We start from the raw sequence: 26,856 nt of genomic DNA, 5'->3' as shown, positions 1-26,856 counted from the left end.
ATATATATATATATATATATATATATATATATATATATATATATATATATATAGTGTGTGTGTGTGTGTAGGGGTGTGCGTGTGTATATACATATAGGTATATGTACCACATAAATACCTACATTAAATTACACGTTTTAGTCAATATGCGGTTATTTATCAAAATGACGTAATCTGCTCAGGACAAAAAGCTTGACCTGACAACGCATTTGGGTTCACGCAGGCTATAAATATTTAGCACGTTTCTCCTCATTCGTCGCCAGTTTCTGTCTCCGCATGCATCTTTAACCCCTTCGCTGCCACACTGGCGCATGTGAAGAGATCCCGCATTACGTCATAGGCTACCAGAGGCTGCCTTGTTCTGTTCTGCTCAGCTCAGCCGGGGAGCGCTGCTGCACGAACATTCACACAACAACGCAAGCTTTGCGGGAGAGCGGCCGCTTCGTGCCGTGATGCAGCACCCCTCGCCAAAGAAGCCGTGATCGCATCGCAGGACGCGACGGATTCCACGGGTGGACAGCAGTTAGGGTGCAGGACATGCCTGGGAATACATTCTGGTAAGTCTTAAAGTGCGCTGCTGCTGCAGCTGCTGCTGCTGCTGAAGGCTGGCAGGCTGTAGATCGAGCAGCTTAACCTTAACCTACTTTGTTAGTGTGGGGGAAATTAGTTTTTTCAAGTTTGACCAATAAAATTGTTCTTTTCTAGGTTGGTAATGATTATGTGTCATTTTTGTAACAGTTTCAAGACAAAACAGCTTGCTGTGTTGCAGAAACAGGTGATGCTTGAGTAGATCATGTTCTTTGAGGTGCCTGTTGCCTTTCCCCTTGTCCAAGTACATGCATTGATTAGATAGATATTAGCTATATTTTTACAAAACCATACAAAACAGGCCTCAGTCTTTTCACAGGAATGATTTCCCTGATTGAAATGCAAATGAACATGTATCATATCACATAGTTGGGCAGGATTACACTTGTTTAACCATACTGCTTTTTATTCTAACAAATAACTCTCTAGGAGGCTAAATCCCAACCCCAGCAGCCGTAAATTTTATGTAGGTCCCAAAGTTTTTGCCCTTTTACAATTGAAACCATAGTGATGAGGAGACGGCACCTCTACCTCGGTTCTATCTCTGCCTGGTACCCAGCCGACAAGTAAACCTATCTTTGGTCACCAACCTTTTGGTCTAACACTAAAGCAAAAGAGATATTTAATCTTAACTCCCTACTGAAGCTTTTTTATTCCTGTCAAGGGATGGGATTTGGATGCTTTACAGTCTCATGATGTAAAAATAACTCTTCTCACTCAGTGGTAACAGCTGCCATGTAGGGTCAGGAGTCAGACAGACTGGACTGTAACTTTAGTAAGTGTTTGTGCTCAAAGGCCATATATCAGAGTTTTTTTTTTTTTAAAGGTCTCCTTTCTTTGTTCTGACAATTTTGGTACTGATTTCAATTTTTAAATCAATAATACGTTTTGCAAAAAAAGCATTAAACCAAAAAGTAGGCGCACCTTAGTTGAGATTGCGGCTAAAAGTATCATAAGAATGATGTTATATTTGTATAACCAATCAAACAATATAGCAAAGCCTCCAGGATAAGATTCAGCGCATCATCTGATGATTTAGGTGCCAGTTATCCAGTGAGGATGAGTAACATATATCTCTGTATCTTGAGACTTAACAAACTAGCTCCATATGAATGGATGTAGAAACAATTTCAGGAGACCCCAGTCTGTTTGTAATTCCCAAAAAAGACCAATGAGTTCAGCTAATTGCTGTTTGTAATTCAAATGCCTAAATTTGAGCCATGTTAAAGTGGACATTGTAATTTATGCTCAAATTCAGTGACCTGGCATTAGCCACTTTGATACTGTGTACAATTCTAATTAACCAACACTATCTATCTGGAAAGCCTCCTGTAAAAAGTAGCAAAAAGGGAGGGACATTCAGAATAATTCTTCAAGCTGATTTGGTACCTGCATCTCATGTTGATATTTTTAGCCAATCATAGCAGCAGTAGCAGCTTCATTTGTTTCAGAGCTGGCAGAGTTCACTGATAAATCAAACTCTTACCTAATCCAGACAGGAGGAAAATGCAAGCATGTTCCCATGGTTTTATATATGTAAATCATGCAAGCTTTGTAGAAGTCTCACCTTCTCCCACACCGGCGGTCATTGATGTACTTCTGTGCATACAACTGCTTTGCAGAAATATCCTTATTAACACTTTATTCTGAGGACACAATTTTTAATTCCAGTAAAACTCTGTAATTCTGTCTTTAGATAGATGTTGTTAGGCCATTCAATGTCACTCAGGTAGTGCTAAAGTAAGTTAAAACACTCATGTTGCATCTTGAGTGTCATGTTTAGTCCTTCATGTGGACAAAAAGATGTTCCTGTAGCTAATTATTGGTAGAAAATAAAGTATTATCTTATTAATAAACTCTCTGCTCTTAAAGAACATTAAAGGCTTCAGTTATCTCACAGGCCCCATGTGGTCTGGCTGTTTACTCCCTGCTCCCGCTATCTGTCCTAGCCCGTCCTCATCCATCAGCTACTCTTTTAGATTTCAGGTGTTTAATAATCCAGAGGCAAAATGCTGTTTCAACAGAGACACTACTTGCGATCTCTACCTTTGCTCACCTCCAAGCAGCTCACCCATGTTTCCTCCACAGAATTAGTCTAAATCTAAAACACTAGCTATGTTCTTTTTCGTTGACGCCACTAAACAGCCACAAATCTGAAATAGGTCACCAATCTGTGATGCGTCAACAGCCATAAAGAATGAAAAGCTTCAGGAGAGTCCATGACTCTATTAATTCATGATCTATATAGGGTGATGCCTTCTGTTTCAGAAGGCATGATTCAAAAAAACATTATTTGATTTAGAAAAGATGGTTTTGAATTTTTTTATTTTCTTTAAAAAAAACAGATTTGGTTTATTTATGTTTAAGATTTCCTACATATTTCTGAAGTCGAAGGGAATCGGCCGTTCCAACCGTTGCATTTCCGAATTCTCCAGAGTGGTGCACGACTTTGCACGAGTGAATAAAGTGAATGTGATTGGTTGTTTGTCAAGGGGGCGGGATTGTTGTGGCGAAAGGTTTGCAAGCAAGTTTGGTGCTAGTAGGTTCCCAATGGGAAGTTACATTGGGACCAAGTGGCACTTAGAAACGACACTGTCAAGGAACACTATGAACAGAGGAAACATGCAAGAGGGGGAGAGTTTTGTGTCGGAGGTCATGGATGAGTCTCCTCCGTCATACATGTTTTAATTAGAGGAGGAAAGCGGGAAGTTGTTGTGGAAGAGGATGCCAGGGCGGCAGAAGCTTGGTTTGTTGTAGAAGGCTTACAGCCGTACATGTTTCAGCCCTTGCCTCGCAACGCTGCCAGTTCTGTTAGATGTACGCCTGCTGAAGACACAGATGTCCATCCCCGTGAAAACTGGGGCCGTAACTCAATGGTAAAGTAAATCATTCTTATTTCTTATTTCAACGGTTGTGTATATTAGCTGCAACTTATGAATTAATATACTATGACCGAAAAAATTTGATTGCCAGATGACTTTTGATATATGATTGGCCGAATTTGGGTGTTCAAGCTGACGTATAACTAACTGACCTGCATAAGATAACAAACAAAAAAATTTTAAGACAGGATTCTTTTAAAAATAGAAATTTTCTAACTTTTGGGACAATATCTTCTGATAAAGAGTACATTTCTGTACATGTTTAAGCCAGAATGATTTGACATATGAATATGGCTTCCCTACGGCTTTAAGATGTTTAGTTTTTTTCCCTCAAAATACGAATATGATTATAGCCCTTTAGAAATACTGCCTTCCTTTCTGTCCACCAGTTCAGTAAAAAGGATATAACTCATCAGTACTGTCTAAATTGTTTATTAAATTGCAACAGAAATAGATATGAACATAAATAGCTGACTAGTAAGGCTTTGTTTTTGTTATTGCCCTGACATTTTCACAAAATAAATGTGAAAAATAGCACAGATCACTCATCTGACACTCCCTGGCATTGCTCAGCCCTATATGCCCATCCCTGCATTCATAATGGCATCAGACAACTTGTTTCTTTAAGGGTCTGATTTTCAAATGGTGACAGAGTGACAGAAACACAGGGAAAGAGTTATGTTTGCTGGGCAGATGCCAGGAATGAGGATTGGGTTTTGCAACTAGAGAGCCAGAAAAGCTGTTCAAGAATGCAAGGTTCTCTCATTTGTATTTAAAGATAGTGGCAACACATGGTGTATGTTTGCCTACAGCTTCTAATTTCAGATATCTTTAGCTGGGGCCATCTAAATGGTCAAGGTTTTGTTCTTATTTTATGGACAGGTGTTGGAACAAGGAAGACTTTGCTTTGTAATAACCAAGCTCAGACGAGATAAAGGAAAACTGCCATGGTGCCGCACAAAAGTTATGCCGGTTATCTTCTTTCTGTCGACAAAAAAGAAAGAGTATCCTCTGTTCCTTTTCATATCTTCTTCTCTAATACATTGTATCAATCTTAGGTATTTCCGAGAATGTAAACAAATGACAGAAGGTCACATAGCTGGGGCTCAGTATGTGATGGGAAAAAGGATATTAATGTTCACCTGTAAGATTGTGCGTATTTTTTTCTCTCTCCCTTTTACTCTTTCTGTTTGTGATAGATGGACTTGAATATCTGTTACTGCTTAATAGGATATTGGAGAGCTGGCTCTCTGCAACGGCCTGACATTACTCTACTTGTAAAGTCCTTATTTACTACTCTGCCCTGTATTATAAGATATGCTTATTTATGATCTGATGTTTGTCACAGTTCTTACACAAGCATATATACATATGTCTTATACATACCGGTACATAAACATATATATAAATGCATATATATATCTATATATAGATATCTAGATATCTATCTACTAGGAAATGAAAAACTGCAACAGTGTTATTGCACAACCGTATGGTATGGACTTTTAAACCAACCCCTTGTTAAAGGGGTCATAGAAAGCAAAACCGAGTTTACCTTGTCATAGATGAATAACGATAGTTCTGTGGGTGAAATGGATATTGAGAGAAGTTCAAACCCCACAGCATGGGGCCATCTATGTCAAGGCTACCGTCACAGGGTTGGGTTCGGTCGCTCCATCCCCCTATGGCTCCCTACCCCTGTCCGCTGGAGTTCCCGGACCAGTCCCCGAGTTCGCTTTGTGTTTCAACTATGTGCTGTACTGTAGTCGACCAAAACCCCGGACGATTTTGAAATTCCCCCGGGCATTTTTTTAGGTATGAAAAGTAGAAAATGTGCGGGAAAAGGAGGACATATGGTCACCCTACCATATGAACAATTTCAATGTTTCAGTAAGTGAGTGCTTGTTGCTATGATGCGTCTTTGCTCAGCAGCTTTGCTCGTTGTAAACCAACCAATCAGCACACAGCTTACCTAAATATTCATGAGCATACCATAAAAGGAAGAAAACCTGTCGTTTAATTCTAGGGCTTTAAACCAGGCTTGAATTAGGCTTCATAGAACAGCAAATATGCCATTTTCATCCCAACCAATGTTACACACCCTATTCAGAGACCTTGAGGACCAGCACCAAATACCTTATATAATCATTCTATGACCCCTTTAATCAGGGTTTTATTTAATTCCTGCTTTCAGTCTTCAGTCAACAAAGTTTATTATAATGGGGCAACAGTGGGGTTGGGTGAAGGAGATATCCCTGCATGGGGAGTTGTTGGTTCAATACCCGGCTTCGGCTCTTAGTGTTGTTGTGTCCTTGGGCAACACACTTCACCTGTATTACCTATTGATGGTGGTCAGACAGACTGTGGCGCCAGTGTACGGCAGACCCGCTTCTGTCAGTGAGCCCCAGGGCAGCTGTGACTACAATGTAGCTTGCTACCATCATTGTGAGTGGGTGCCTTAATGATTTAATGAGTACATGCCATTTACCATTTATTGGTAGTAAAGTTTATATAACTGTATCATCACACTTTTTTTTTCCAGCAGGTTTTTTGTCTGTATATGTCATAAAAATGATAAATCTCTCACAATTCCTGCTGTTTATTGAGATAGCCAGAGTTTTTTTCTGGTTCCTTTCAGCATTATGCAAGTGTTTGGTCTTCCTCCACCTGTTGACGCTCAGTGCCAGTCATCTTCCAAAGATAAAAAGTGCTACTGCACTTATCCTTTTCTTATAAGAAGGAAACCTTAAAATAAGTTGAACACCAATGCCTGCGTCTTTCTTATATTATATTTAAGCCTACCAGTTTCTCTTACAGTAAATCAAGCAGCAAGCCAGACTGATTGTCTTGCAGAAGTGTCTTCGACTTACTTGTCCAAAAAGTTTAGCTTTCGGCCTGCCTAGTGTTATCACACAAAAGACATTTATATTTTTTCTTTTTTTTATGTATTTTATTTTGGTATTCTGTGGGAGGTGTTATCAGTGTGAATGTGAGTGTGTGTTTACGTACAGAGCAACTGGGATCTTTACTGCCATGGCAACAAACCACATGACTAGGTGTATTAGATTGCCTGGGACAGTGTGCAATGAGCCATGGTGTGAGCACTCTCTCTGCTGCTCCGTTACTTTTCAAAGTCTTGTCCCTGTCTAACTTTTAATCATTTCTGATAACCATTGCTGTGAGACTTATTCTAATAGTAGATGTCCTTAAAATGCTTCTAAGGGTCAAGAGCGGTTTACTGTAGGGCACTGGAGCAAAAGGAACTGTAGAGCCATCTCGGCCCCCTTTAAGTTGCAACTCCATGTGGAAAATTAAGATAAAATATATAATGTTTAGAGCATCCATGTAGTTTTGGTTTGTTGCAAAACATTTGGTTACATACCTTATTATAGCTTTTATAGCTGTTTAACTTTAGAAAAGCAACATTGCAAGGAAAGGCCCAGGTCTTCTAGGCCAGTGTTTCCCAACCAGGGGCACATGTACCCTTTCTGATCCTTACTGTGCATTGCAAAGGGTACATTGCATTTTTTATTTCTCGGGTAATAAAATAGGGCTGGGATCTGCTTTGTGGGGACCCAATTGAACAATTTAACAAGCTTTTATCAACCAAACGTAATTTTTTCTTATATCTTTGAGTTCTCCTTCAGCTTTGACACACATCCAAACCAAGCCGAGGAACAAACTGGATGTAGAGAGCATCCTGGTATCAGCTGTTTTTCACACTGAGCTATTGGAGCTCATCAAAGCAGCTCAGGTGTGTACTTTGAAAAAAAAGTAAAATGAATTAAGTAAGTCTGACTATAATTTTTTTTTTTTTTCCCCAATTCATTAAGTTTTTAATCAGATTATAAGAGTTACTCAGTGGAATTCAGATTTATAGATACAGGTTTATTATAGGATTTTATTTTGTAATTATTTTGATTCCTTACAAACTTCCGGTTAACATAGTTATGTAGTTTTTTTAATTTTTAGATGGAAAGCATAAACGATTAAGTTACATGGATGGGTGGCCAGATGGATGGACTGACGGACGGACGGACAGATAGATAGATAGATAGTTATTTTATTAATCCCCAAAGGGGAAATTCACTTACTCAAATAGCAAAGATAAAAATGTATAAAATAAGATAAAAAACATACAATTAAATTAAAAAGATAATAATAATGATAATAATAATGAAAAAACTCCTGTCCTTCAAGAGACATTTATGGAGGCCGGGACAAAAGATCATCTGTATCTCGCCGTTCTGTTTCTCACAGACATCAGTCTTGAAATAGTTTTTATTTCAGTTATTGTACACTCCATTATTGGACAATTATCAATACTTTTGATACTGAGGGGGTACTCATGGTAAGTCAAATTGGTTTGGTCAATTTTTTTGCATCTGAGTAACACCTCATCGTGGGTGGTGTTGTCATACCAAGAGTCCGAAGAGTAACAGACGATTTGTATTTGACACAAACACAACTAAACAATGGAGAACATGGTGTGAAGTACTTGACTTTTTTTGGTGTTAGCATCACAACTGTGTGATGCTGCAAATAAAGATAATAGTTCTATGAAATCATGAACCGTGAAGTAGTTGGTTAGAAGTAGTTGGTTAGAACAAATTAAAGCCCAGTATAACTTAATGCACATAAATGTTAAATGACAAATGCTTGACTTGCACTATTAACTCCTTCACAAGACTATGCTCAGATAAGATTGAAATCATTCAGATTACTGAATGATGCAAAATAAATAAATATCTACATTAAGCAAAATAAGCACCGCCTCATACAATTCACAGCAAATAACCCAAAATATATACATTTTAATGTCCTTGAAATAACTGAACGTGGATGGGGTGTGGTTTTGTCCTGTACTGAACATTGGCTGAGTCAGAGTTGGTGTTGTTGCAACAGATGGTATGGTAGAAGAAAACGTCTTGCATGTTAAAAGAAATTTTGAAATGAATAAAATCACTCAAGTGCAGCACAACACATACAGTACATAGATGCAACATTCTAAAGAAACAGTGACAAAAACAACTGGGTAGACTGGTGAGTAATGATAATGAGTTACACAAAAATGTTTAAAGTCACAAACCACTCATTATCACCCATCAAGGAACCCAGTAATCCAGTTACCATGTTGAATACAATCTCCCTCCCACTGCTAACTATTGGTACCTGCAAATGGCTCTATTTAGTCAAACCACATTTAATTTTGTAGGGTTTAAAACCACCATCCAATGTGATCCTTGATGGTTTGGTAATTGCATTTCAAGACATTGCTTTGGTGTTTCCTGGTAAACATAAGTAGCCATCAAGGAAATGGCTGTATCAGTGCTACCCTCTGCCTAATTAGTGTACAAATTGTTACCAATAACCATTACAAATGGAAATCCCCAATTTTTGAGTACAGCACTAGTATAATAGGGAGCTGCCGTGATCCTGCTGTATTTTTATCTTTTCAGTACTCTCTGTTCTGGTGGGACAATTTCGAGTGATGCTGTTGATGAAAGGATTTGTACATAAAAAGCAGCAATTTTGCATATCCATCACTCAGTCAACTATCACAGTTTCACTCTTGTGTAATTCCCTCAAATGCTTATCATTAGCCATTTTTTGTTTAATATGTTAGCTTTTTACCTTTTGCTTGAAAGTTATCATTTCTACGCAAGTGAGACAACACATCGCTGTATATTGCAATGTCACTAGGTGACTTTACCCACTCAATCACTAGTAAATTCAAGAAATCAATGCATGGATGTCTTAAAAAACTTTTTCAGCTGATTCAAAACAAGACTGAAGTAATAATAAGGAAAATAAGCTCACGGTTTCAGTTAATCAACCACCAATCAGGTTTGAAATCTGGGTGCATTAATGGACTCAGACCTGAACCTTCAGAGGCACATGGAAGCAGTTACAAAGTCAGCCTTCTATCGCCTAAAAAAAAAAAACCTCTCCAGAAAAATGTATATATATAGTTTATATCCTAATCTATAGCAGAATTCCTTACTGCAACAGTTCACAGGTCCTCTTCACAGGTCTGCTGAAAAAGTTGATCAGCTAGATCAGCTAGCTCTGATCCAGAACGATGCTGCCTGGCTTCTCCCTAAAATTAAGGAAGGTGAGCACATCACCCCAGTTCTATAGTCGTTACACTGGCTGCCCCCAACTCAATGAATAGACTTTGAAATACTTTTGTAAGTTTGTAACTCACTGAATGGCATAGCTCCAAAATACATTCAGTGTATTAACTGCCCATACTTCTCAAGTCTTCTGACTCAAATCCACTCTGCATACCCAGAACCAAAGCACTGAAATTGTAACTTGCTTTAAATCAATTGTTTTTTGTTTTTTTTATCAAGCACTCTGATAAAAAATGAAGGGACCCCGACTAAAATAAAATCTCTGTTAGATCATGTTTACCACCCCATGCATGAAGCTGTTGCTGAACTGGAAAACTCCTTCACTGACAGATTGCTGCTCCCTAAATGCACCAAGGAGCGTTATCACAGATCCTTCCTCCCAGCAGCTGGAAGACTTTTCAACCATCACTGTTCCCAACAACCTCAATAAGTTGTTACATTCAAGCTGATTTTTGCACAATTTCTGGCTTAGTCAGTTAAATAACATGCTGCTGTCATTTTTTGCACATCTCTGGTGTTGCTGCTATTTTCACATATCCATTACTTTAAATATGTCCACAGCTGTTTATTGATTTTTTATTCTCCTGATAAAGAGTATTTATATTGTAAAAAAAAAATGGTTGTTTATTTTCTTATCTGTTATTTTTATACACTTTTCTAAGGTCCATACTTTGTGACCACTTCTGCTGTAAACTTTTGCTGCTGCAACACCACAATTTTTATTCTATTCTGTTCTATTCTGTTCTATTCTATTCTATTCAACAATTTTATAATCTATATTTTTTTTCTCTTTAATTATTTGTGTTGCCTATATACCACTGCAATGTACTCTTCTTTTTCTTCTCCTGTACAGCACTTTGAATTGTCGTTCTACAGAAATACGGTATATAAATAAGCATACCTTGCCTTTCCTAGAATATCCTGGAGGTTCCAAGGTGAAAAATAATAAAAGTTGTTCATTTCATCTGCCAGTGGTCATAATGATATGCCTTAACAACGTAAACTGTGCTTTCAAGTATTTGATCCATCTGTTTTTCTAACTAATGATATGTTCTTGTATACTTAATCATTTCCAGAAGATGTACAAAAGGCTTTTGAAGCCTCTAAATGTTGTTTGGTTGGCCTGTTTGATTAAATATTGCAAAGCTGAAAATGTAATGACTTTCTCTGTCTTTTAACAGAATGATTGAAGATTGCAGGTGGAGAGGTGACAACATGGCAGACAGAAGGCAGCTGTATGTCGAGATGAGTAAGTGCTCAGGGACACAGTTCAATGTGATGGATGGTGGAGTGTTTCATGCTTTAACCGTAAAAACTGCAGAATTTTTTTCTTTATATTTTTCAAATAAAGCAAATATCATGAAGACCAAAAGTATATGTTGATGTCAACCTGATTGATTCAGCTGATAGAAACCACAGTGGGGACAGGTTTAGAGTGTATAATAATACAATCCTTATCCTTCACCTTTTTCTTGTACCTAATTGCATCTTATATTTGCCTATCATTTTAGTGTAGTGGGTTAAATTAAGAGCTCAAATACATCCTAATCAGGACATTTCACTCTTCATCTTTAGATTTGTAAAAACAAGGGTTTACCCCTTCTTCTACTTCCTAAACTGCATATAAACCTTTACAATCTTTTTATCAACTCATTATACTTAAGCTTAAAATAAAGAAAAATAGACATATATGCTGATATAGGCCTACACTAAAACCTAAATGTGTACAAATCAGAGTTTGACCTTCCTTCTAATTGCACACTTTATATAAAGGGGGAATCTCTTGTTACAATGGTTAAGAAATGCAAATGCATGAATGTGCAGAAAATGTAATCACAAATAGGTGAAACAAAAATTCAACTTTCACACAAAAAAAAAAGGTAAAACGCTGCCAAAAAATAAATGCTTTAGTCACAGAAAATAGGCAACAGCAAAGTGCAAACGCTCTACAAACATAAATGAGCTGCAAATATACAAATGTTACTTACACAAAACATGCTAAATAAGAATGCTGCAAGTAGCAAAATATACTAAAAGTTAAGAAAAGCTGCCAGCTAGTGCTGGAGAACAGAAGTTCTCCAGATCAATAGGGGAACAAAATTAACATCTCACGTGAGACATGACTTAGGCCTAGGCGATAAACCGGATTTTTACTATTACCATCGTCCATTACGATAACCTGCAACAATTTTCCCATGTTGGTAATAGAAATAAACATAATCCTGCCATTGTCCCTGTGTTCGCTGCTGGCTGGTATTTCTTTCCCCATTAAGACACAGCAACAGGTGTGTAATCAAATGACTCCACCGATCCAATCAGAAGCGTAAATAAAAACAATGGTCCAGTGAGGAAGCGTCTAACACAACTGTAAACGAAATTACATCAGTTAATCCTTTGGAGCCCAGTGAGAGCAGAGATGAGGCTGAGCACGCAGAGAAGAAGTCGAGAGCGCGTAGTCAGAGTTGAGCATGCGGCAGACTGGTTTTGAGTGAGGCTGTACGAGATTTTGAACAATGTACATTGTTCTCACTGCATGCTCAGTTTGGTGGCACCAAAATTATGCCATAGATGTTGTGCAAAAGAACACAAAACGCAAAGTTTGTCTGAAAACTGTTGGAAATACCCAGCGTTATACATTTAGCCTCTTCCACCACCTGCAACATAACCATGCAGTTGAGTTCAATGATTGGCAAAAGGCTACATTACCTTTGCGCAAAAATGTTTGCAGGAGAGGTAACATTTTACAGCTGTTCAATGAGACATTGTTGAATGTTTAAATCTGAATGGGTACAATACTTTAATATTTGATTGAAAGTAATATGTAATGTGATTTATTCAATAAATAAGTTATAAATAGATCAGTTGCATTTCTTGTACATGCCTTTATTTCTGATAGAGGAGCCGGAGCATTGATAGTGCATTTATCGTTATTGAAGTAAAACTGCCCAATTTATCGTGATATTGATCTGGGGTCATATTGACCAGCACTAAGATGACCCACTAAAGCCGTATTTGCAGGGCGTTTGCACCCCTTGGCCAATGTAGTTTGTTCCCAAGGAGAGGAAACTTATAAACGGTAGCAAAATAAATGAAGAATGGCTTGCATCTGCTGGACTTAAGAAAACCAGTTTGACTGCATCTATTGCAATATTGCATTTATAGGAATACAATGTTTTTCTATAAGTGCATCCCTAATTTGAAATAAAGCAGATTTGTCTGCATCCTCAAAAAGAAGCACATTGTGCAGCTTTCTGTACTCCCTTAAGTGAGCTTTAAATGTCAGTTTTGATCTTCATCTTATGCTTCTATAAAAATTGTGAATTGAGTTACTTTGTCAAACAGAGGCATGGTTAAGGTCTGATCATCTGATCTGCTGACACTGTATAAACCCTTTGAGACCCATATCTTTTTATCTGTTCATTACCTCATTGCTACTTCCTGATGTTCTCGTTTTCAGGGGCACAGGATTTGGACTCTATACGCTTGTCAACATACAGAACAGCTTGCAAACTCCGCTTTGTGCAGAAGAAATGCAACCGTAAGTCTGACACACAGGATGTCGAACTCCACGGTGCCGTTGGGTAAAGTTCTTACATTTTGCTTCCATTTCCAGTACATTTGGTTGATATTTGGAACGTCATTGAGGCTTTCCGAGAGAATGGTTTGAACACCATGGACCTCAACGCTGAGCTCGCTGTGGCTCGTCTTGAAGTGGTACTGTCCACCCTCTTCTACCAACTTAACAAGCGCATGCCAACTACTCACCAGATCATAGTGGAGCAGTCCGCCAGCTTGCTGCTCAACTTCCTGCTGGCAGCCTATGACCAGTGAGTAATGTGTCACCTGACAGTTGGCCAGTCCTGGAGTATAATTTCACACCCAAGGTTTTTGATCTCAGCAAATTAATTTTACACAAAATCTTGACATCTACTGTTCCCCAACTTGTCTCCTGTAATGTTTCAATGTATGACGAAAGGAGTGTGTTTTATTTTTGTATCTTTGTTCTAGGGAAGGTCATGGCAAAATATCTGTTTTTGCTGCAAAGATGGCCCTTGGCTCGATATGTGGAGGGAAAATTATGGACAAATTAAGATGTAAGAAAGTCACTGTGCTTGTATTTGTGAACACACTATACTCACCCATTATTCCTGTGAAAATGTCCCATAATGAATTTCTATGCTCTCATAGAACCTTCAATGCAAGAAGATGCTTTATGCATATCTGTCTGTTTAGTGCGTAGTTTTACCAGTTCTTTCCTTCTCATGCTCAACAAAAAGTCATTACTCACTTTGACATAAGTTAGGGTTTATTGCATAATGCAAAAAATCTGTGGGAGTTGCAGCTTGTAAGAGAAAATGAAGAGGGCGGGCATATCATTGTAATTGCTTCACTTTGATTTGTTTACAGACCCAAGTGGGATAATTGTGCTGTATGATTCTGTAATTAGCCAACTGCAGTGGGAACTGACAATTAGTTGAATTAATTCATAGTCTGTTTACCCCTCATTGTTTCCAGATATATTTTCCCAGATATCAGATTCTGCTGGAATAATGGTGCACTCGCAGTTTGACCAGTTTCTGCGAGAGGTTCTGAAATTACCCATGGCGGTGTTTGAGGGACCTTCTTTTGGCTACACCGAGCAAGCTGCACGGGCATGTTTCACTCAGCAGGTGAGTCTTTATTCATCACTTATTTTTGTGGGTTTTCATATTATATCCAAACAAATTACAGCATCATTTTTACAGAAATGGTCTTTTAAGACCAAAGCACATAGTTCCATGTGATAGTTTGCACTGTACCTAGCAAGGTATTTTCTTTATTTCCTTTCTTTTGTCGATCGTTTTCATTTCCCTCCCTTCAAAAAAGTCCCCTAAACCAATTATTCATCATATGCTAATTTTCTCAGCATCGTCATGACCGTTAGCATCTTGATTGCTTTCTTTCAATACAGTGGGATTCACCCGTTTTATATAGTGACATCAGAGTAAAAGGGGCTGAATATAAATGAACGCAACTGTGACAGAGTTTTCATTGGAAAATAGGAAAATGAAAACCATTTTTTTGTTGTTTTTTTTACCTTTTAATCATGCGCTGTGTTTGTATTTCACTTAAAATACAGCTGAAGGGAAATGTGGAGTTGTAGTGTTGCAAATGTGGAGAGGTTCAAGGCCTGTGAGTACTTCTGCAATGACTCTCTAGATAATCTTTTTCACTCCCTTCCGCTGAATGTCAACAGAAAAAGGTCTCCCTCAACACATTCCTTGATACGCTGATGTCAGACCCGCCCCCTCAGTGTTTGGTGTGGTTGCCTCTCATGCATCGGCTCGCTAATGTTGAGAACGGTAAGAAACATTACGGAAACTTAGCGGGGAAGCTCAAAGGCGTTAAAGTTAAGCTTTGTATCATAGTGACGTAATTAGTCAAGCAAACACACAGTGAAGCGAGCACCGCATGGACATTACATGCACTTTATAAGTACAAATGTTTGTTTTTATTTCATCATTCCCAGTATCATCCATGTTAGTAGAAGAAACACTGTCAACACATATAGACACAGGGCTGTTTGTAATTGTTTATACTATGCAGAGTCAACAAAGCATGCTCCATGTCATCACATGTCTCTTCCAAAGAAAAAGAAAAATTCTATTTTCTCTGCAGCGTCTAAATATCTAAATTATTGTCACACATGCTTGTGTGTTCATGCGTATGTGTGTGTTTGTCTGACTCCTCCTCCCTGCAGTGTTTCACCCGGTCGAGTGCTCCTACTGCCATACTGAGAGTATGATGGGCTTCCGCTACCGCTGCCAGCAATGTCATAATTACCAGCTCTGTCAGGACTGCTTCTGGAGGGGGCATGCCAGTGGTTCCCATAGCAACCAGCACCAAATGAAGGAGTACACGTCATGGGTAAGGAAAGAAAACGGGAGGAGGGGAGGGAGCTAGCTAAGGAAGGTGTGTCTGCATTGAACCATTCAAGGTGGCTATTTTTGTTCTGCTTCACCTCTTTACAAGGATGCAGGTGACAGTATCACCCTACTGCTGTCATGTTTTTTTTTTCTCCTGGTTTTTCTTTAGAAATCCCCAGCTAAGAAGTTATCCCATGTCCTCAGTAAGTCATTGAGCTGTGCATCCAGCAGAGAGCCCCTTCACCCCATGTTTCCTGACATACCAGAGAAACCTCTCAACCTCGCTCACGTTGTGTAAGTCCATCCCCTCTTTATTTATTTTTTTGTACCTTGAAGTGAAGTTTCTTAGTCTTTAATCCTCAGTTTTAAAATGTTTACTATTTATACTTCAACTGATTATGATCCTTAACTGCTTTAAAGTAGGAGTTTAATCAATTTTTTTACAAAGCTTTCATGTTTTTATTAGATTGGTTTATTTTGTTAGTGATATGAGAAAATAAACCACTAAACACTGACAGTAAAGGACACGTTTACACCCTTTTAATATTTCTTGGCCAAAAGCCTATGCAACTAAAAAACATTAAAAAAAATACAAAAAGGAACAAGCATTTAACACTGTTCATTTTATTTTCATATGCATTAAAAAATGTAATTAAAGCATCTGTTTATTCATTTGTTAAAACAGCAATTTCCACTCTCTTTTTATTATCACTAAACTCTTAAAACACCTGAGAAAGATAAAAGCAGCTTTTTTAATTGTACAATCACAACCTTTCTTAAAATAAGTCTGTTCTAGTATATAAGGATACTTCTTTTTGCATTTTGCTGTCTACATTTAGGCAGAACTTGCTTTGACAGTGAGACTGGGGGTGTTGGAAGTTGTTTTCTATGTTTTTCTGATGCAGTTCCTCTGTTTTCCTTACATGGAATTGATTGATTTGAAATTAATTATTTGCATTTTAATCACTTATCAGACTAACAATCTTCCAGATTCTTTCTCATAGCTATTTAAATCTATTTAAAGTGGGGAGCCTGTTATAAAAAATACAAATTCATGATTTTCTAAGCTTTAATACATGCAGTGAGTTAAGAATGAATCAATATCAGGATATGCTGGTTTGTTACATGCAGAAATATTTCCTTTTGTATTTTATAGAAGAATTTGAAAGATATTTTCCTCATCATTAATTATGAACATGAATACATGGATATCAATTTTTGAATAAATATTAAATAACCATGCAGCCAAATATGTTAGAAAAACACACAGGCGGGCACAGGGTGTCCTACGTTTTTAAATTTATTGTATAGTTTCAAATGTATAGATATTAGTGTTTAAAAGTCTTTTTGCTTGCCTTATAAAAACTAAACCAGAAGAAAACTTGATATGTGCTGAACCACTGCAAGAACTTAAATCTTGTTTTGCAGTCCTTGCCAGATTGTAATAAAGTGTTCTTCTCTTTCCTCTATACTTTCCTCAAAATAGAGACACGTGGTGAGTTTGTGTTGATTACATTTTTACTTTTTTGTCTCACACTCATATATTTTCTGGTCTTTTACTGACATTCACTGTGTGAACTTGTGCCATTCAATACCCCTCATGCATGACTTATCATGTCTGTTTTCATGTTGCTATATATGCAGAAAGTCTATAGGAATAGAAATCAGAATAATGCGCTTAAAAAGAAATCCACAAGACTGTAAAATGAATCTTTAAAGAACAAAACACCAGTTTACTGTTTGTCTTCTTGAGACCGGATTAGAAATAGTATTGGTTTTTCATGCAGGCCACCAAGACCAGTGAATATAACCAACGACTACTCACTGTCCCACTCCATGCCTACGTCAGGGAACCCTTACTCCACCAAAAAGTGAGTATAGCCTGGATAACAATGGTTGTCCTGGATTCTACGGCAGATCTTTTCAGTGTGCCCTGTTCCCTTCAGGCCCTGTGACCCACACAATCTTTTGTGTTCACTCCTTTATTTGCCAACTTGTGTGTGTGTGTGTTTGTGTGTGCAATCTCTAGTGTGCTACCATTTGTTGTTCACCATAAAGTTGAATATAAATGGCTTGCCTTACAGCCACAATAACGATCCTTGGCAAAAAAAGTTCCTGTTTGGTGCTGCTCCACAGCTGTTAAAAGGGAAAGGGTAAGTCACACGAGCGTGCAGATGAGAAAAGCCTAACTGCTGCAGATGCATGCGCAAACTAATGTAGAGCATAAACAAAGACAACATCTAAAGTGTCTTTTTCAGTAAAGTAATACAAATTGAAAGTAGGAAGGTTTAGATGATTGTTCTCAAGAGAGAAACATTTTAGCCAGCTGGCCAGGAGTGTGCAGCAACAGGTGGGATGAGGAGAAACAATGGATTACACTGTGCACAACTCAGACCAATGATAGTGGGTGTTAAAATAAAGGAGGTTGTTCACGTTTCACTGTAAAATTAGTGCAAATATGTGCACTTCATTATATATATGGTTTGAAATCAATATTATTATTATTTTTTTTAATTTGGAAGGATATTGTATCTTATTATTGGATAATGTGTATTAATCCAAATGTAGACTTCCGTTCTTTCTGCCAGTTTGGTTATAGAAGGGACTAATAGGAAGCTGGAATCAATCCCACAAAGTATCATCAACTATTGCCACTGAGTGACGGGTTTCCCCAGCTTTAAATATTTAGTTAGAATTACCTAAAACTCACAAAACATGCAACTGAGTCATTACAATGAATATATTCTGCTATTTATGGTTTATTTTTAAGTTAAAGAGAGTGCTTTCAGTGGCTCAGGAGGTACGCAGGAAAATCTGTTCTCATAACCACATTACATTTAGTCCCTCTCTAAAAAGTCTAAAAAGAGTCAAATTGACTCAAATATCACGGATTTGACCCAAAGCAGCTGTTTTTGAGGAATTTTTCTGCTGTCAGCAAATAAATGAGTAAAGTACACATTTTTTGCAGCACTTGGGAGTCCTTGAACCTCAAAAAAACTTCATGTCCTTTACTTTTTAGGAGTTTCACTGGCTGGATGTGGTCAGCTCAGTCTAATATCATGATGACGTCTTCATCATAGTGTGTTCACTGTAAAAGCTTTTCTTGAATATGAAATATATAGCAGTAAAATAAAATAATCAATAATTCTGGATGCCTTTTACATGCGTTGGTAGAGATGCTGTTTTGGTAAATCTAAAAAAGTCCAGCAAAGGGATTTGCAGGGTGGTTAGAGGAGAGAGAGTCTGATATGCATGAAAGGTTAGCTTTTGATGTAGTCACAACTTTCTAAAGAGACTAACTTTCTTCTAGCACCTAATGGTTGCGGACTTGGTTTCTTTAGTGGTTGAAAATGTTTTTGATAAAGCTGCAGTAAATATTGTAACTCAATCAAAAAAGTCTGCATGTTTAATGTGATTTATAGATGTGCATAGCTGAAAATATGTATGATAGCTTTTCAGCTTTTAGAGTCAGTTTCTCTGCTGTCTTCAATTGTGCTCCCAGCCTCTAGTGGTTCTCCCCCATATAATGTGGCCTTGTTTCTCTCTAGTCACCCATGAATAGTTGTTTTTCAGCCACCCTCCTCCTCTTCTCTTTTGTTGTGCATTTTCCTCCCTTAGTTTCCCCCCTCCCCTCCCCCTCTGACTCACCCTCTTGTTGTCACCTGTGTAACATAATGTTTTATGTTTTGTGAAACCCTGCGCTGTTCCAGATTGAACTACAACCTCGACGTTGCCGATAGACTTGCTGACGAGCATGTTCTTATTGGCCTCTATGTGAATCTGCTCCAAAACAGCCCCAAATCATGGTTAGTCTGGGATAAAGTGGCATCCTGCTTAACCCCCACCTCATGGCTTATGCTTTTAACCCGAAGAGCTTCCTGGTGTGTTACAGACCTCATGACGCATGAACTCAGTCAGTTTGAAGTTTCTATCATTTCTTTACAGTCAGCCACAACATGACTACTAATGATTCTCATTTTCACCAACTGTCTGCTGGTTTTAAAGTTGTTCCTGAATGAAGTCTATAAAAGAGAAATGGGCACATTAAGCTTATATACTTTCAAGTGTCCACAAAAGACAGATAAAACTATCAGCCTGACAGAGTAAATCATTTTGATGAGTTTGATAAGAAAGATATGTTTTCCCTTAGGCAGCTAATAAAAAGCAATCATATGTATACTGTTTTTATTCAGTCGTTACAAATGAATAATTCAGTTAAAGTGTTGCCTTTACAGTGAATTTATATATGTCAACATTTTCACATTGAGCCAAATCAATACAAAGTAGTGCAGAACTGGGACGTAACAGAAATAGCATCTGTCTTTGAAATTGTGGAGTAAAAATAGATCATATTTTTTAACATCACAGCTGGTGGGACATGGGGGTTACAGGGTCATAAGATTTTTTTTTCAGCAGGTGCAGGGCAGCTGATCAGAGGTGCTGATGTGTTTAGATGTATGCAGAGGGGGGAATCCATTAAACGTAACAGAAGACTGGTGACGATATCTCACCTTGGTCATATTAGAATAGCCTAGATAAAGGTATAGTGGAAGACTTTCACAAATTTTTTAAAATCCACTTCCAGAGAGGGAACACCTTTTAAATTCGTGCGAGAGCATGTATGCACGCTTTCTTTATAAGTTTCTGTTTGCATCGCTCATACAAGCTTACTATCCTAAAGAAGATTTGCAATTTTCACTTACTGTTGGTGAGTTACTCACCAACAGTAAGTGAAAATTGGGACGAACACGTAGGACGGCCTTACGTAAACATATCACTAGAATGATTGACAATGGAGGACCACTTATTTTGATGATCCACCTGAAAAATAACATCCTCCACTATACCATTAAAGTCCACACCTAAATCAATGAAGTTGTTGCAGGACCTGAAAAAAATGTTGTTTAGACACACTTGCTATCTAACCAGACTGAGGTCTAAGAGAACAAACTCTGGATGTGCAAAGCTAGTAGAGACTTGTTCCAAAAGACTAGTATCTCCAAGTAAAATGAAAGGTGCTTCTGCACGAATATAAACACATGCTACACTTTTATTAAGCGCTGAAAATCGTGGATGGTTTTCTACCTTTCAGCTGGGACTTATGAACAACCTAATCACATACATTCCAATGAAATGCATTTTGTGGTTATGTAAAAAAATAAAAAAAAAGAATAATTGTATCTGTTTTTGCAGTTATGCAATTCTGAGTCTGTATGTGTGTGTGTGTGTGTGTGTGTGTGTGTGTGTGTGTGTGTGTGTGTGTGTGTGTGTGTGAATATTAACCTACGTTTTCTGCTCTATGGGGAATTTCTAACAGACCAATAGATGTGCTCATCTGCACTTATTAAAGATACTTCATACGGTTGTGTGCATTCCAATCATTTTGTGGACTGTCTGAAGCTTCCTTAAACTAATCAGACTCTTTAAACAAACGCAAACCCTTTTTTTTCCTATTATGCATGTCTTTTTTTTTTCTACACAGAGCACTGCAGTATTAATTGTGTCTTGTTGTGACTCTCTATTTTCCTCTTGGGCAGTTTGCTGGAAAGTAGTAACCATCAAGACGAGGAGCACAGTCTCATTGCTCGCTATGCTGCTAGGCTGGCTGCTGATGCTGCGGTGAGATATACAGCATATAGGATTTTTATTGCACACACATAGTAGAGCATCTTTCCTTGCTGCGTGGTGCAAAAAAATTTCCTTAAAAACAGAAAGGCATTATCATATAGTGTTAGTCCATTTTAGAGAGTTTTCTGTCTTCTTTACTGGCATGAGTGTAATTGTTTTTAGGTAGATATGAGTAGTATTGGTATTACTGGTGACTTAACAGCTTTACAGCCTGGTATGAAATATGATATAAGCCAAAGGATGACATCACCTGAGTAAAAGCTGCCTCATGTGGTGTCTCTTGCATGCTTTAACCACCAGGCTCAACAGCAGAGGGTCCCCACAGACCTCCCTTACTCTCTGGATGTCAACAAACAGCAAAGGCAACTCATTGCAGAGTTGGAGAACAAAAACAGGTTAGAAATTATTGTCTCTGTAAAAAAAAAAAAATCATTTCATTGCAAAAAACACACATCATCTTTTTGAATGCTTTTTTTAAATATATATATATGCACAGTTCATGACATTTATGTTACTTTCCATGGCCAAAACACAGACATGTAAAAATAAAAGAGCAAGAAGACATTCATAATATTGAATATGGCATCAGTGTATAAATGTCTGATCTAGAAGGGATCCTAAAGGCTCTTGATTGAATTTTGGTTTACAGCAGCAATCTCTTATAAAGAGAAGGAGGTCAAAAAATAGTTCTGACAAAGGGAGTTTAAATACAAGCACACCTAGGATCTGTCTGTAATTTAACACACTGTTAAATGTGTGCTTTTAAAAAAATGTGATCCAGAACAAAGAATTTTTGTATTAAAATGGATATACTATATTTAATGGTATTTGCTAATGCTTGTTCACTAATGTGAACAGAGATGCATCAACACTTACACCATACAACCATGTCAGCAGGGAAAAAAACAAAAAATTAAAAACTGGTATTTAATGATGCATGTTTTTATCAGGGTTGTAAATAATAACAGTTTTTTATTGATGCATCATTCCAATAGCCGACGATCCGATGCATCGACACTTCCACAAGAGTATTGATTCATTTGTTTTTTTTTTCTTCTTGTCAATTTTTATCCCTTTCCTCATGGACATAATTCTGACTCCTGTGCTGCGGTGGCGCTAAACCTATTTTGCCCTCCTATCTCGCTTCCTTTTGCCACTACCCTCTTTCCGCTTGCACACATTCGCATAAACAGTAGGCAAGACAGACACAGCAGAGATAGCGGAGGTGAAAGAAGAGGTAGGCAAGACAGATGTGGCGGAGGAAAAAGAAGATTATGTATTCTTGAGTATCGAAAATAGTCGAATCGTTGGGTCAGGAAATTGATACTGAATCGTAGCGCCATGATGGGTGTGATTTACACCCCTAGTTTTTATGTGATAAACGTTATGCTCACAAAAAAGTTTGTATTACTTCTTTGCTCTAACCCCGGATTGATAGATATACCCTAGCCAAGGCATGAACTGTGCCAATGATGATGTTGTTTGGTGAAGATAAATTCATCTTTACCGCCATGAAGCTCACCCTTGCTCTCTGCATTTGGAATCTTCATAGCAAAAGTGCTCAGTCAACCTTTTTTTCTCTTATTGTCAATTGTCACACACTCATTTCTGATAAAAGGGTCTCTCTTTCAAAAAATTAAAGAAGTTTGTTTCCATTGTTATAATAGAAGCAGCAGATCTACATCATATTTTTCCTGTTTCAAAGAAACTGATCGCTTCAAAGGCCTTTTGTTTTTTAAGATTGCTACTTTTCTGCTTTGAACATTAATATGTTTTATAATATTTTTTCTGTAATACTTGTACTGATAATAATCAGTAGGTTTTTAGCAGTGTTTCATTTTGCCAATAGATTTTAACCTATGAGCTGAGCACAGTTTTAAATAAAGACCATGTACAAAAGGTCAGGTATAAATAATAAAACATTTTCAGCTGCGGTATTTTTAGTACACTAATACTTGGCCAATAGGGAGGTCCTTGTCTGGAAGGCAGGATTCCAAGCAAATTCTTTGTCACAATGTTAAATAGGGTTACAGGTAAATCTTCTAAAACCTTTGCTGTTTTGGTCAGTGTTTAAAATATTTACCGACATAATTTCTTTTTTATAATATTAAAAAAAAAATGTTTTTACCATCCTGTCCTGCATCTAGTTTGAAAGAACGTAATCAGTGAATATAGTTCAATGGGTTTGTTCAACTTTTGGACACACCACCTCAAATGTTTTATCGTTACAGCTTGTTTATGCTGCCCCCTAGTGACAATAAAGAAACAACACTTATTTAGTTATCATTTAAGCCTTTTAAATTGTGTGCTCCATCAGAACAGAAAGTAAACTGTGATATGTTTGCTGAAGGGAAATCCTGCAGGAAATCCAGAGGCTGCGTCTTCAGCACGAGGAAGCTTCCCAGCCGCCACCTGACAGGGGTCAGCAGAACCCCACCCTGCTAGCCGAGCTACGACTTCTCAGGTAACTTTTAATCAAGCCAATGCAGGTGAGGCTGATGAAGCAATCATGTAAAAGATGAATTAAAGGTATAGTGGAGGATTTTCATGATTTTTTTTAAAAGACCCGTTCTCCCTTTAAAAAAAAAAAATGCACATGCACAACCTTGTCCCAGCTCCTGAGAGGAAACGCCTGTAAAAGGTTTGCGAGAGCAAGCACATGCCCATTTCTCCTCATGGACTCTCTGTTTATAAGTTTTTGTTTGCATCGCTCATACAAGCTTACTTTCCAAAAGAAGATTTGCAATTTTTCGACTATGTCAGTCTCACCAAAGGTTAGTAAAAATGGGGATGAGTACGTAGGACAGCCTTATGTAAACATAATACCAGAATGACTGACAATTAGGAGGACCAGTTATTTTAATGATCCACCCAGAAAAAGAACATCCTCCACTATACCTTTAAGATGTGTTTCCTTCTGTAAATGTTTTTTTTATTCCTATGGAAAGAACATCTTATTTTTGTCATAACTTGTGTCTTCTGTTAGGCAACGCAAAGATGAGCTCGAACAAAGAATGTCATCTCTGCAGGAGAGTCGCAGGGAGCTCATGGTGCAGCTGGAGCAACTAATGATGCTTCTCAAGGTACTACAGATGTTGCCTGTCATCTATTTGAGAGCACTACAGTGTAGCCAAAAACAGAAAGCAGGTTAGATGACTTCATGTTCACTGGAGGAGTACATATTCAAGGTTTGTTGTTAAATCAAGTAGGCCTACTCGGCTAGATAAGTACAGATAGCCTGGCCAATTTTATGAAAAATGTTTTATTGCAGGGGGAATCTAGATGATGATCCTGTGAAACCCTTTTTAGCAGCTTTTGGGTTGTGTTCTTATTTTTTAAGGCAGTTGGTGAAAAATTTCACAAGTGATTATTTTATATTTTATTACACATTTGTATACTTGCTCTACTTCTAGAACCTGACGCTTTTTGTAATATTACGAAAAATCCCATGAGACAGCATTAAACTTCAACAAATAAAATCCAAACAAACTTTTTTTATTAGCTACAGAAGATTAAAAAAATTATTTATGTTTTTCTTTAGAAATTATGTTGTAACTCAGGAAAATTATAAATTCATAATATATTATGTGCAGCTCTACTATCAAGGCATAAGATTTTTTTTGATGTCAGAAATCAGTTGTGAATAACAAACCTTTGGTATAACAAATCTGTAGCTTGTTTTCTAGCCACAACAGTGCTGGAGCTCTTCAAACCCCACATAAACCACTTCCTATGCTGGCTTAAGAGAGAGGATATCAATCTAATTAGCCTTAACGGAGAGAGGGGGGAAAAAGTCTTAACGGATCAATGTTAATTCATTAAACTTGCTCCAGGAAGCCGCATGCTTACCACGGCTTTGAGAAAAAAAAACAAAAAAAACATCAGGCAGGCTTTTGAAGGCATACTGTCTTTATAAAAAAAAATACTAAGAGTAGTTTAGTTTGTTTTTTTTTTTTATTTATTTTAGCTTAAAGAGAAATGAAAACAAAGTGTAAGTGTAGAAATGAGCCTGGATGTATGTGCGTGATTAATACATGTTGGCCTCAACATTTCAAATGGTTTTGTTTTATATTCAGTAAAGTAGCTCTGTCATGGGCTAAAAAAGCAACATTCCTTTTTCTTGTGTTGTCTTCAGTTAAATATGCTGAGTCTGTCAATAGTCACTGCTGCCACCCTCTGGTTTAGTGGGGAACTGCTTGTTCCGCCACATATCCCTATTTCACAATGTAAGAGAATATTTAAAAAAATTCCTGTATCCAGATTATTATCTGGATCATAACCAAAAGTGTAATGGATCCTTCATTGGTATGATGGACAGCTCTGATAAAAACAACATTATAATCCTTTCAAAACTTTTCAAATTTTTCTGTACAAAGAGAGACAAACAAACACAAACTCTCCTAAAAACGTACCCTCCTTGACAGAGGTGGCAAATATTACACCAGCAGGATGTGGTAATCTTTCAGAAAAAAATTGTATACAACCAGATTGATTTACTTGCCAAGAAATTGTCAAAAAACTGACTATGCACCTTTATATGCAGCTCTACTGCTTCATATATTTTAATTGGGTTACATTTGTCTTGGTTCTTGCTTTTCAGAAAGCTTGACTTAAGATGCCACAAGAGCAATTAGACTTATGCAATTCTATATGTATTCATTTTAGTAAATGTTGCTCTGCAGACTCAGGGTCCTGGCTCTCCACGCTCCTCTCCCAGCCACACCATCAGCCGGACGATCCCCACGCCAATTCACTCGGACTCCGCCGGCACCACCCCGACTCACACACCTCAGGACTCGCTTATGGGCGTGGGAGGGGACGTTCAGGAGGCCTTCGCTCAGGGTAACACTGCACCATCTGCCTTTTTCTTTGTGAAAACCCAGAGAAATCACATTGAAACCCCTTGACTTTTTTTGAAAGGTCCGAGGAGAAATCTGAGAAACGATCTTCTCATTGCTGCTGACTCCATAACCAACACAATGTCATCCCTTGTTAAGGAGCTAAATTCAGGTAAAGATAAATAAGAAAGCATTGATTTTGAAACAATGGCTTTTTCTGATTCTATTTTTTATTTCTACAGAGGGTGGCAGTGAGACAGAGAGCCTCTTGGATTCTGACTTTGGACGCTGTGACCTGATGGCTACGACTTCGTCAGACTTTTACTTCACATATAAACCAAGGTATCCACTACATAGCTTTACTGATTAGAAGAATCTAACTATTGGCCAATGTGTCAATCGGTGGTTTAAAAAAGCATTAACACATGAGAATATACACAAACGTTTGGTATCAAATATGCCGAAGATGAGTCTTCTTTTTTATTCTATGTGATTTGTTTTTACGTATCTCAGGCCTGTTAGAGCACGAGAAGAAGAAAGTTTTGAAAACAGTCTGGAGCAGCAGCTAGAAGATGAGCTGAAGTTGGAAGAGCTTGTGAAGCACAGACCAGAGACAGACAAAACCTGCTTGGTGAGTTCCACCTTTAGATAATGTTGCTTTTGATCGTCTGAACAGTTTTTTTCTGCTTTAACCTGCTGTATGTTTTCCTGTTGTCCAGATGACAATGGAGCAGTGACTTTGGCACTCCAGGTGACTGGTAAGTTATGTCGAAAGACTTAATCGGGGTGAAATTCTAAAGCGTACTTTTTGTTCCTTTTGTTCTTCTTGTAATATGGGATTTTTAAATTTCTATTATTCTGCTAACATTAAAAAAAA

The 26,856-nt window shown here is 37.7% G+C and overlaps 1 protein-coding gene across 6 annotated transcripts in view; it reads left to right on the top strand.

Annotated features, from left to right (window-relative positions):
- The first annotated feature begins 350 nt into the window (after positions 1 to 350).
- dtna (dystrobrevin alpha) overlaps positions 351 to 26,856 on the top strand; it is a 27,427-nt gene continuing 921 nt past the window's right edge. The window contains exons 1-22 of one of the 6 annotated variants that reach the window (XM_015383179.1): positions 352 to 557; positions 10,789 to 10,856; positions 13,065 to 13,145; positions 13,221 to 13,434; positions 13,616 to 13,701; positions 14,123 to 14,277; positions 14,844 to 14,949; positions 15,348 to 15,514; positions 15,683 to 15,807; positions 17,000 to 17,008; positions 17,301 to 17,384; positions 17,598 to 17,666; positions 19,224 to 19,319; positions 21,051 to 21,132; positions 21,442 to 21,536; positions 23,492 to 23,605; positions 24,128 to 24,224; positions 25,824 to 25,983; positions 26,062 to 26,151; positions 26,222 to 26,321; positions 26,493 to 26,610; positions 26,699 to 26,737. In XM_015383179.1, coding sequence (XP_015238665.1) covers positions 10,790 to 10,856; positions 13,065 to 13,145; positions 13,221 to 13,434; positions 13,616 to 13,701; positions 14,123 to 14,277; positions 14,844 to 14,949; positions 15,348 to 15,514; positions 15,683 to 15,807; positions 17,000 to 17,008; positions 17,301 to 17,384; positions 17,598 to 17,666; positions 19,224 to 19,319; positions 21,051 to 21,132; positions 21,442 to 21,536; positions 23,492 to 23,605; positions 24,128 to 24,224; positions 25,824 to 25,983; positions 26,062 to 26,151; positions 26,222 to 26,321; positions 26,493 to 26,610; positions 26,699 to 26,716 — 2,133 coding nt within the window. In that variant the 5' untranslated portion in view covers positions 352 to 557; position 10,789 and the 3' untranslated portion in view covers positions 26,717 to 26,737. Of the gene's footprint in view, positions 558 to 10,788; positions 10,857 to 13,064; positions 13,146 to 13,220; positions 13,435 to 13,615; positions 13,702 to 14,122; positions 14,278 to 14,843; positions 14,950 to 15,347; positions 15,515 to 15,682; positions 15,808 to 16,999; positions 17,009 to 17,300; positions 17,385 to 17,597; positions 17,667 to 19,223; positions 19,320 to 21,050; positions 21,133 to 21,441; positions 21,537 to 23,491; positions 23,606 to 24,127; positions 24,225 to 25,823; positions 25,984 to 26,061; positions 26,152 to 26,221; positions 26,322 to 26,492; positions 26,611 to 26,698; positions 26,738 to 26,856 lie in introns of all 6 variants that reach the window. The other 5 variants (XM_015383180.1, XM_015383181.1, XM_015383182.1 and 2 more) reach the window with 5 other exon arrangements.

This window comes from Cyprinodon variegatus, unplaced genomic scaffold (assembly GCF_000732505.1).
Source record: "Cyprinodon variegatus isolate N-32 unplaced genomic scaffold, C_variegatus-1.0 Scaffold277, whole genome shotgun sequence".
Taxonomy (NCBI): domain Eukaryota; kingdom Metazoa; phylum Chordata; class Actinopteri; order Cyprinodontiformes; family Cyprinodontidae; genus Cyprinodon; species Cyprinodon variegatus.
This window is presented reverse-complemented; position numbering and strand designations above follow the sequence as displayed.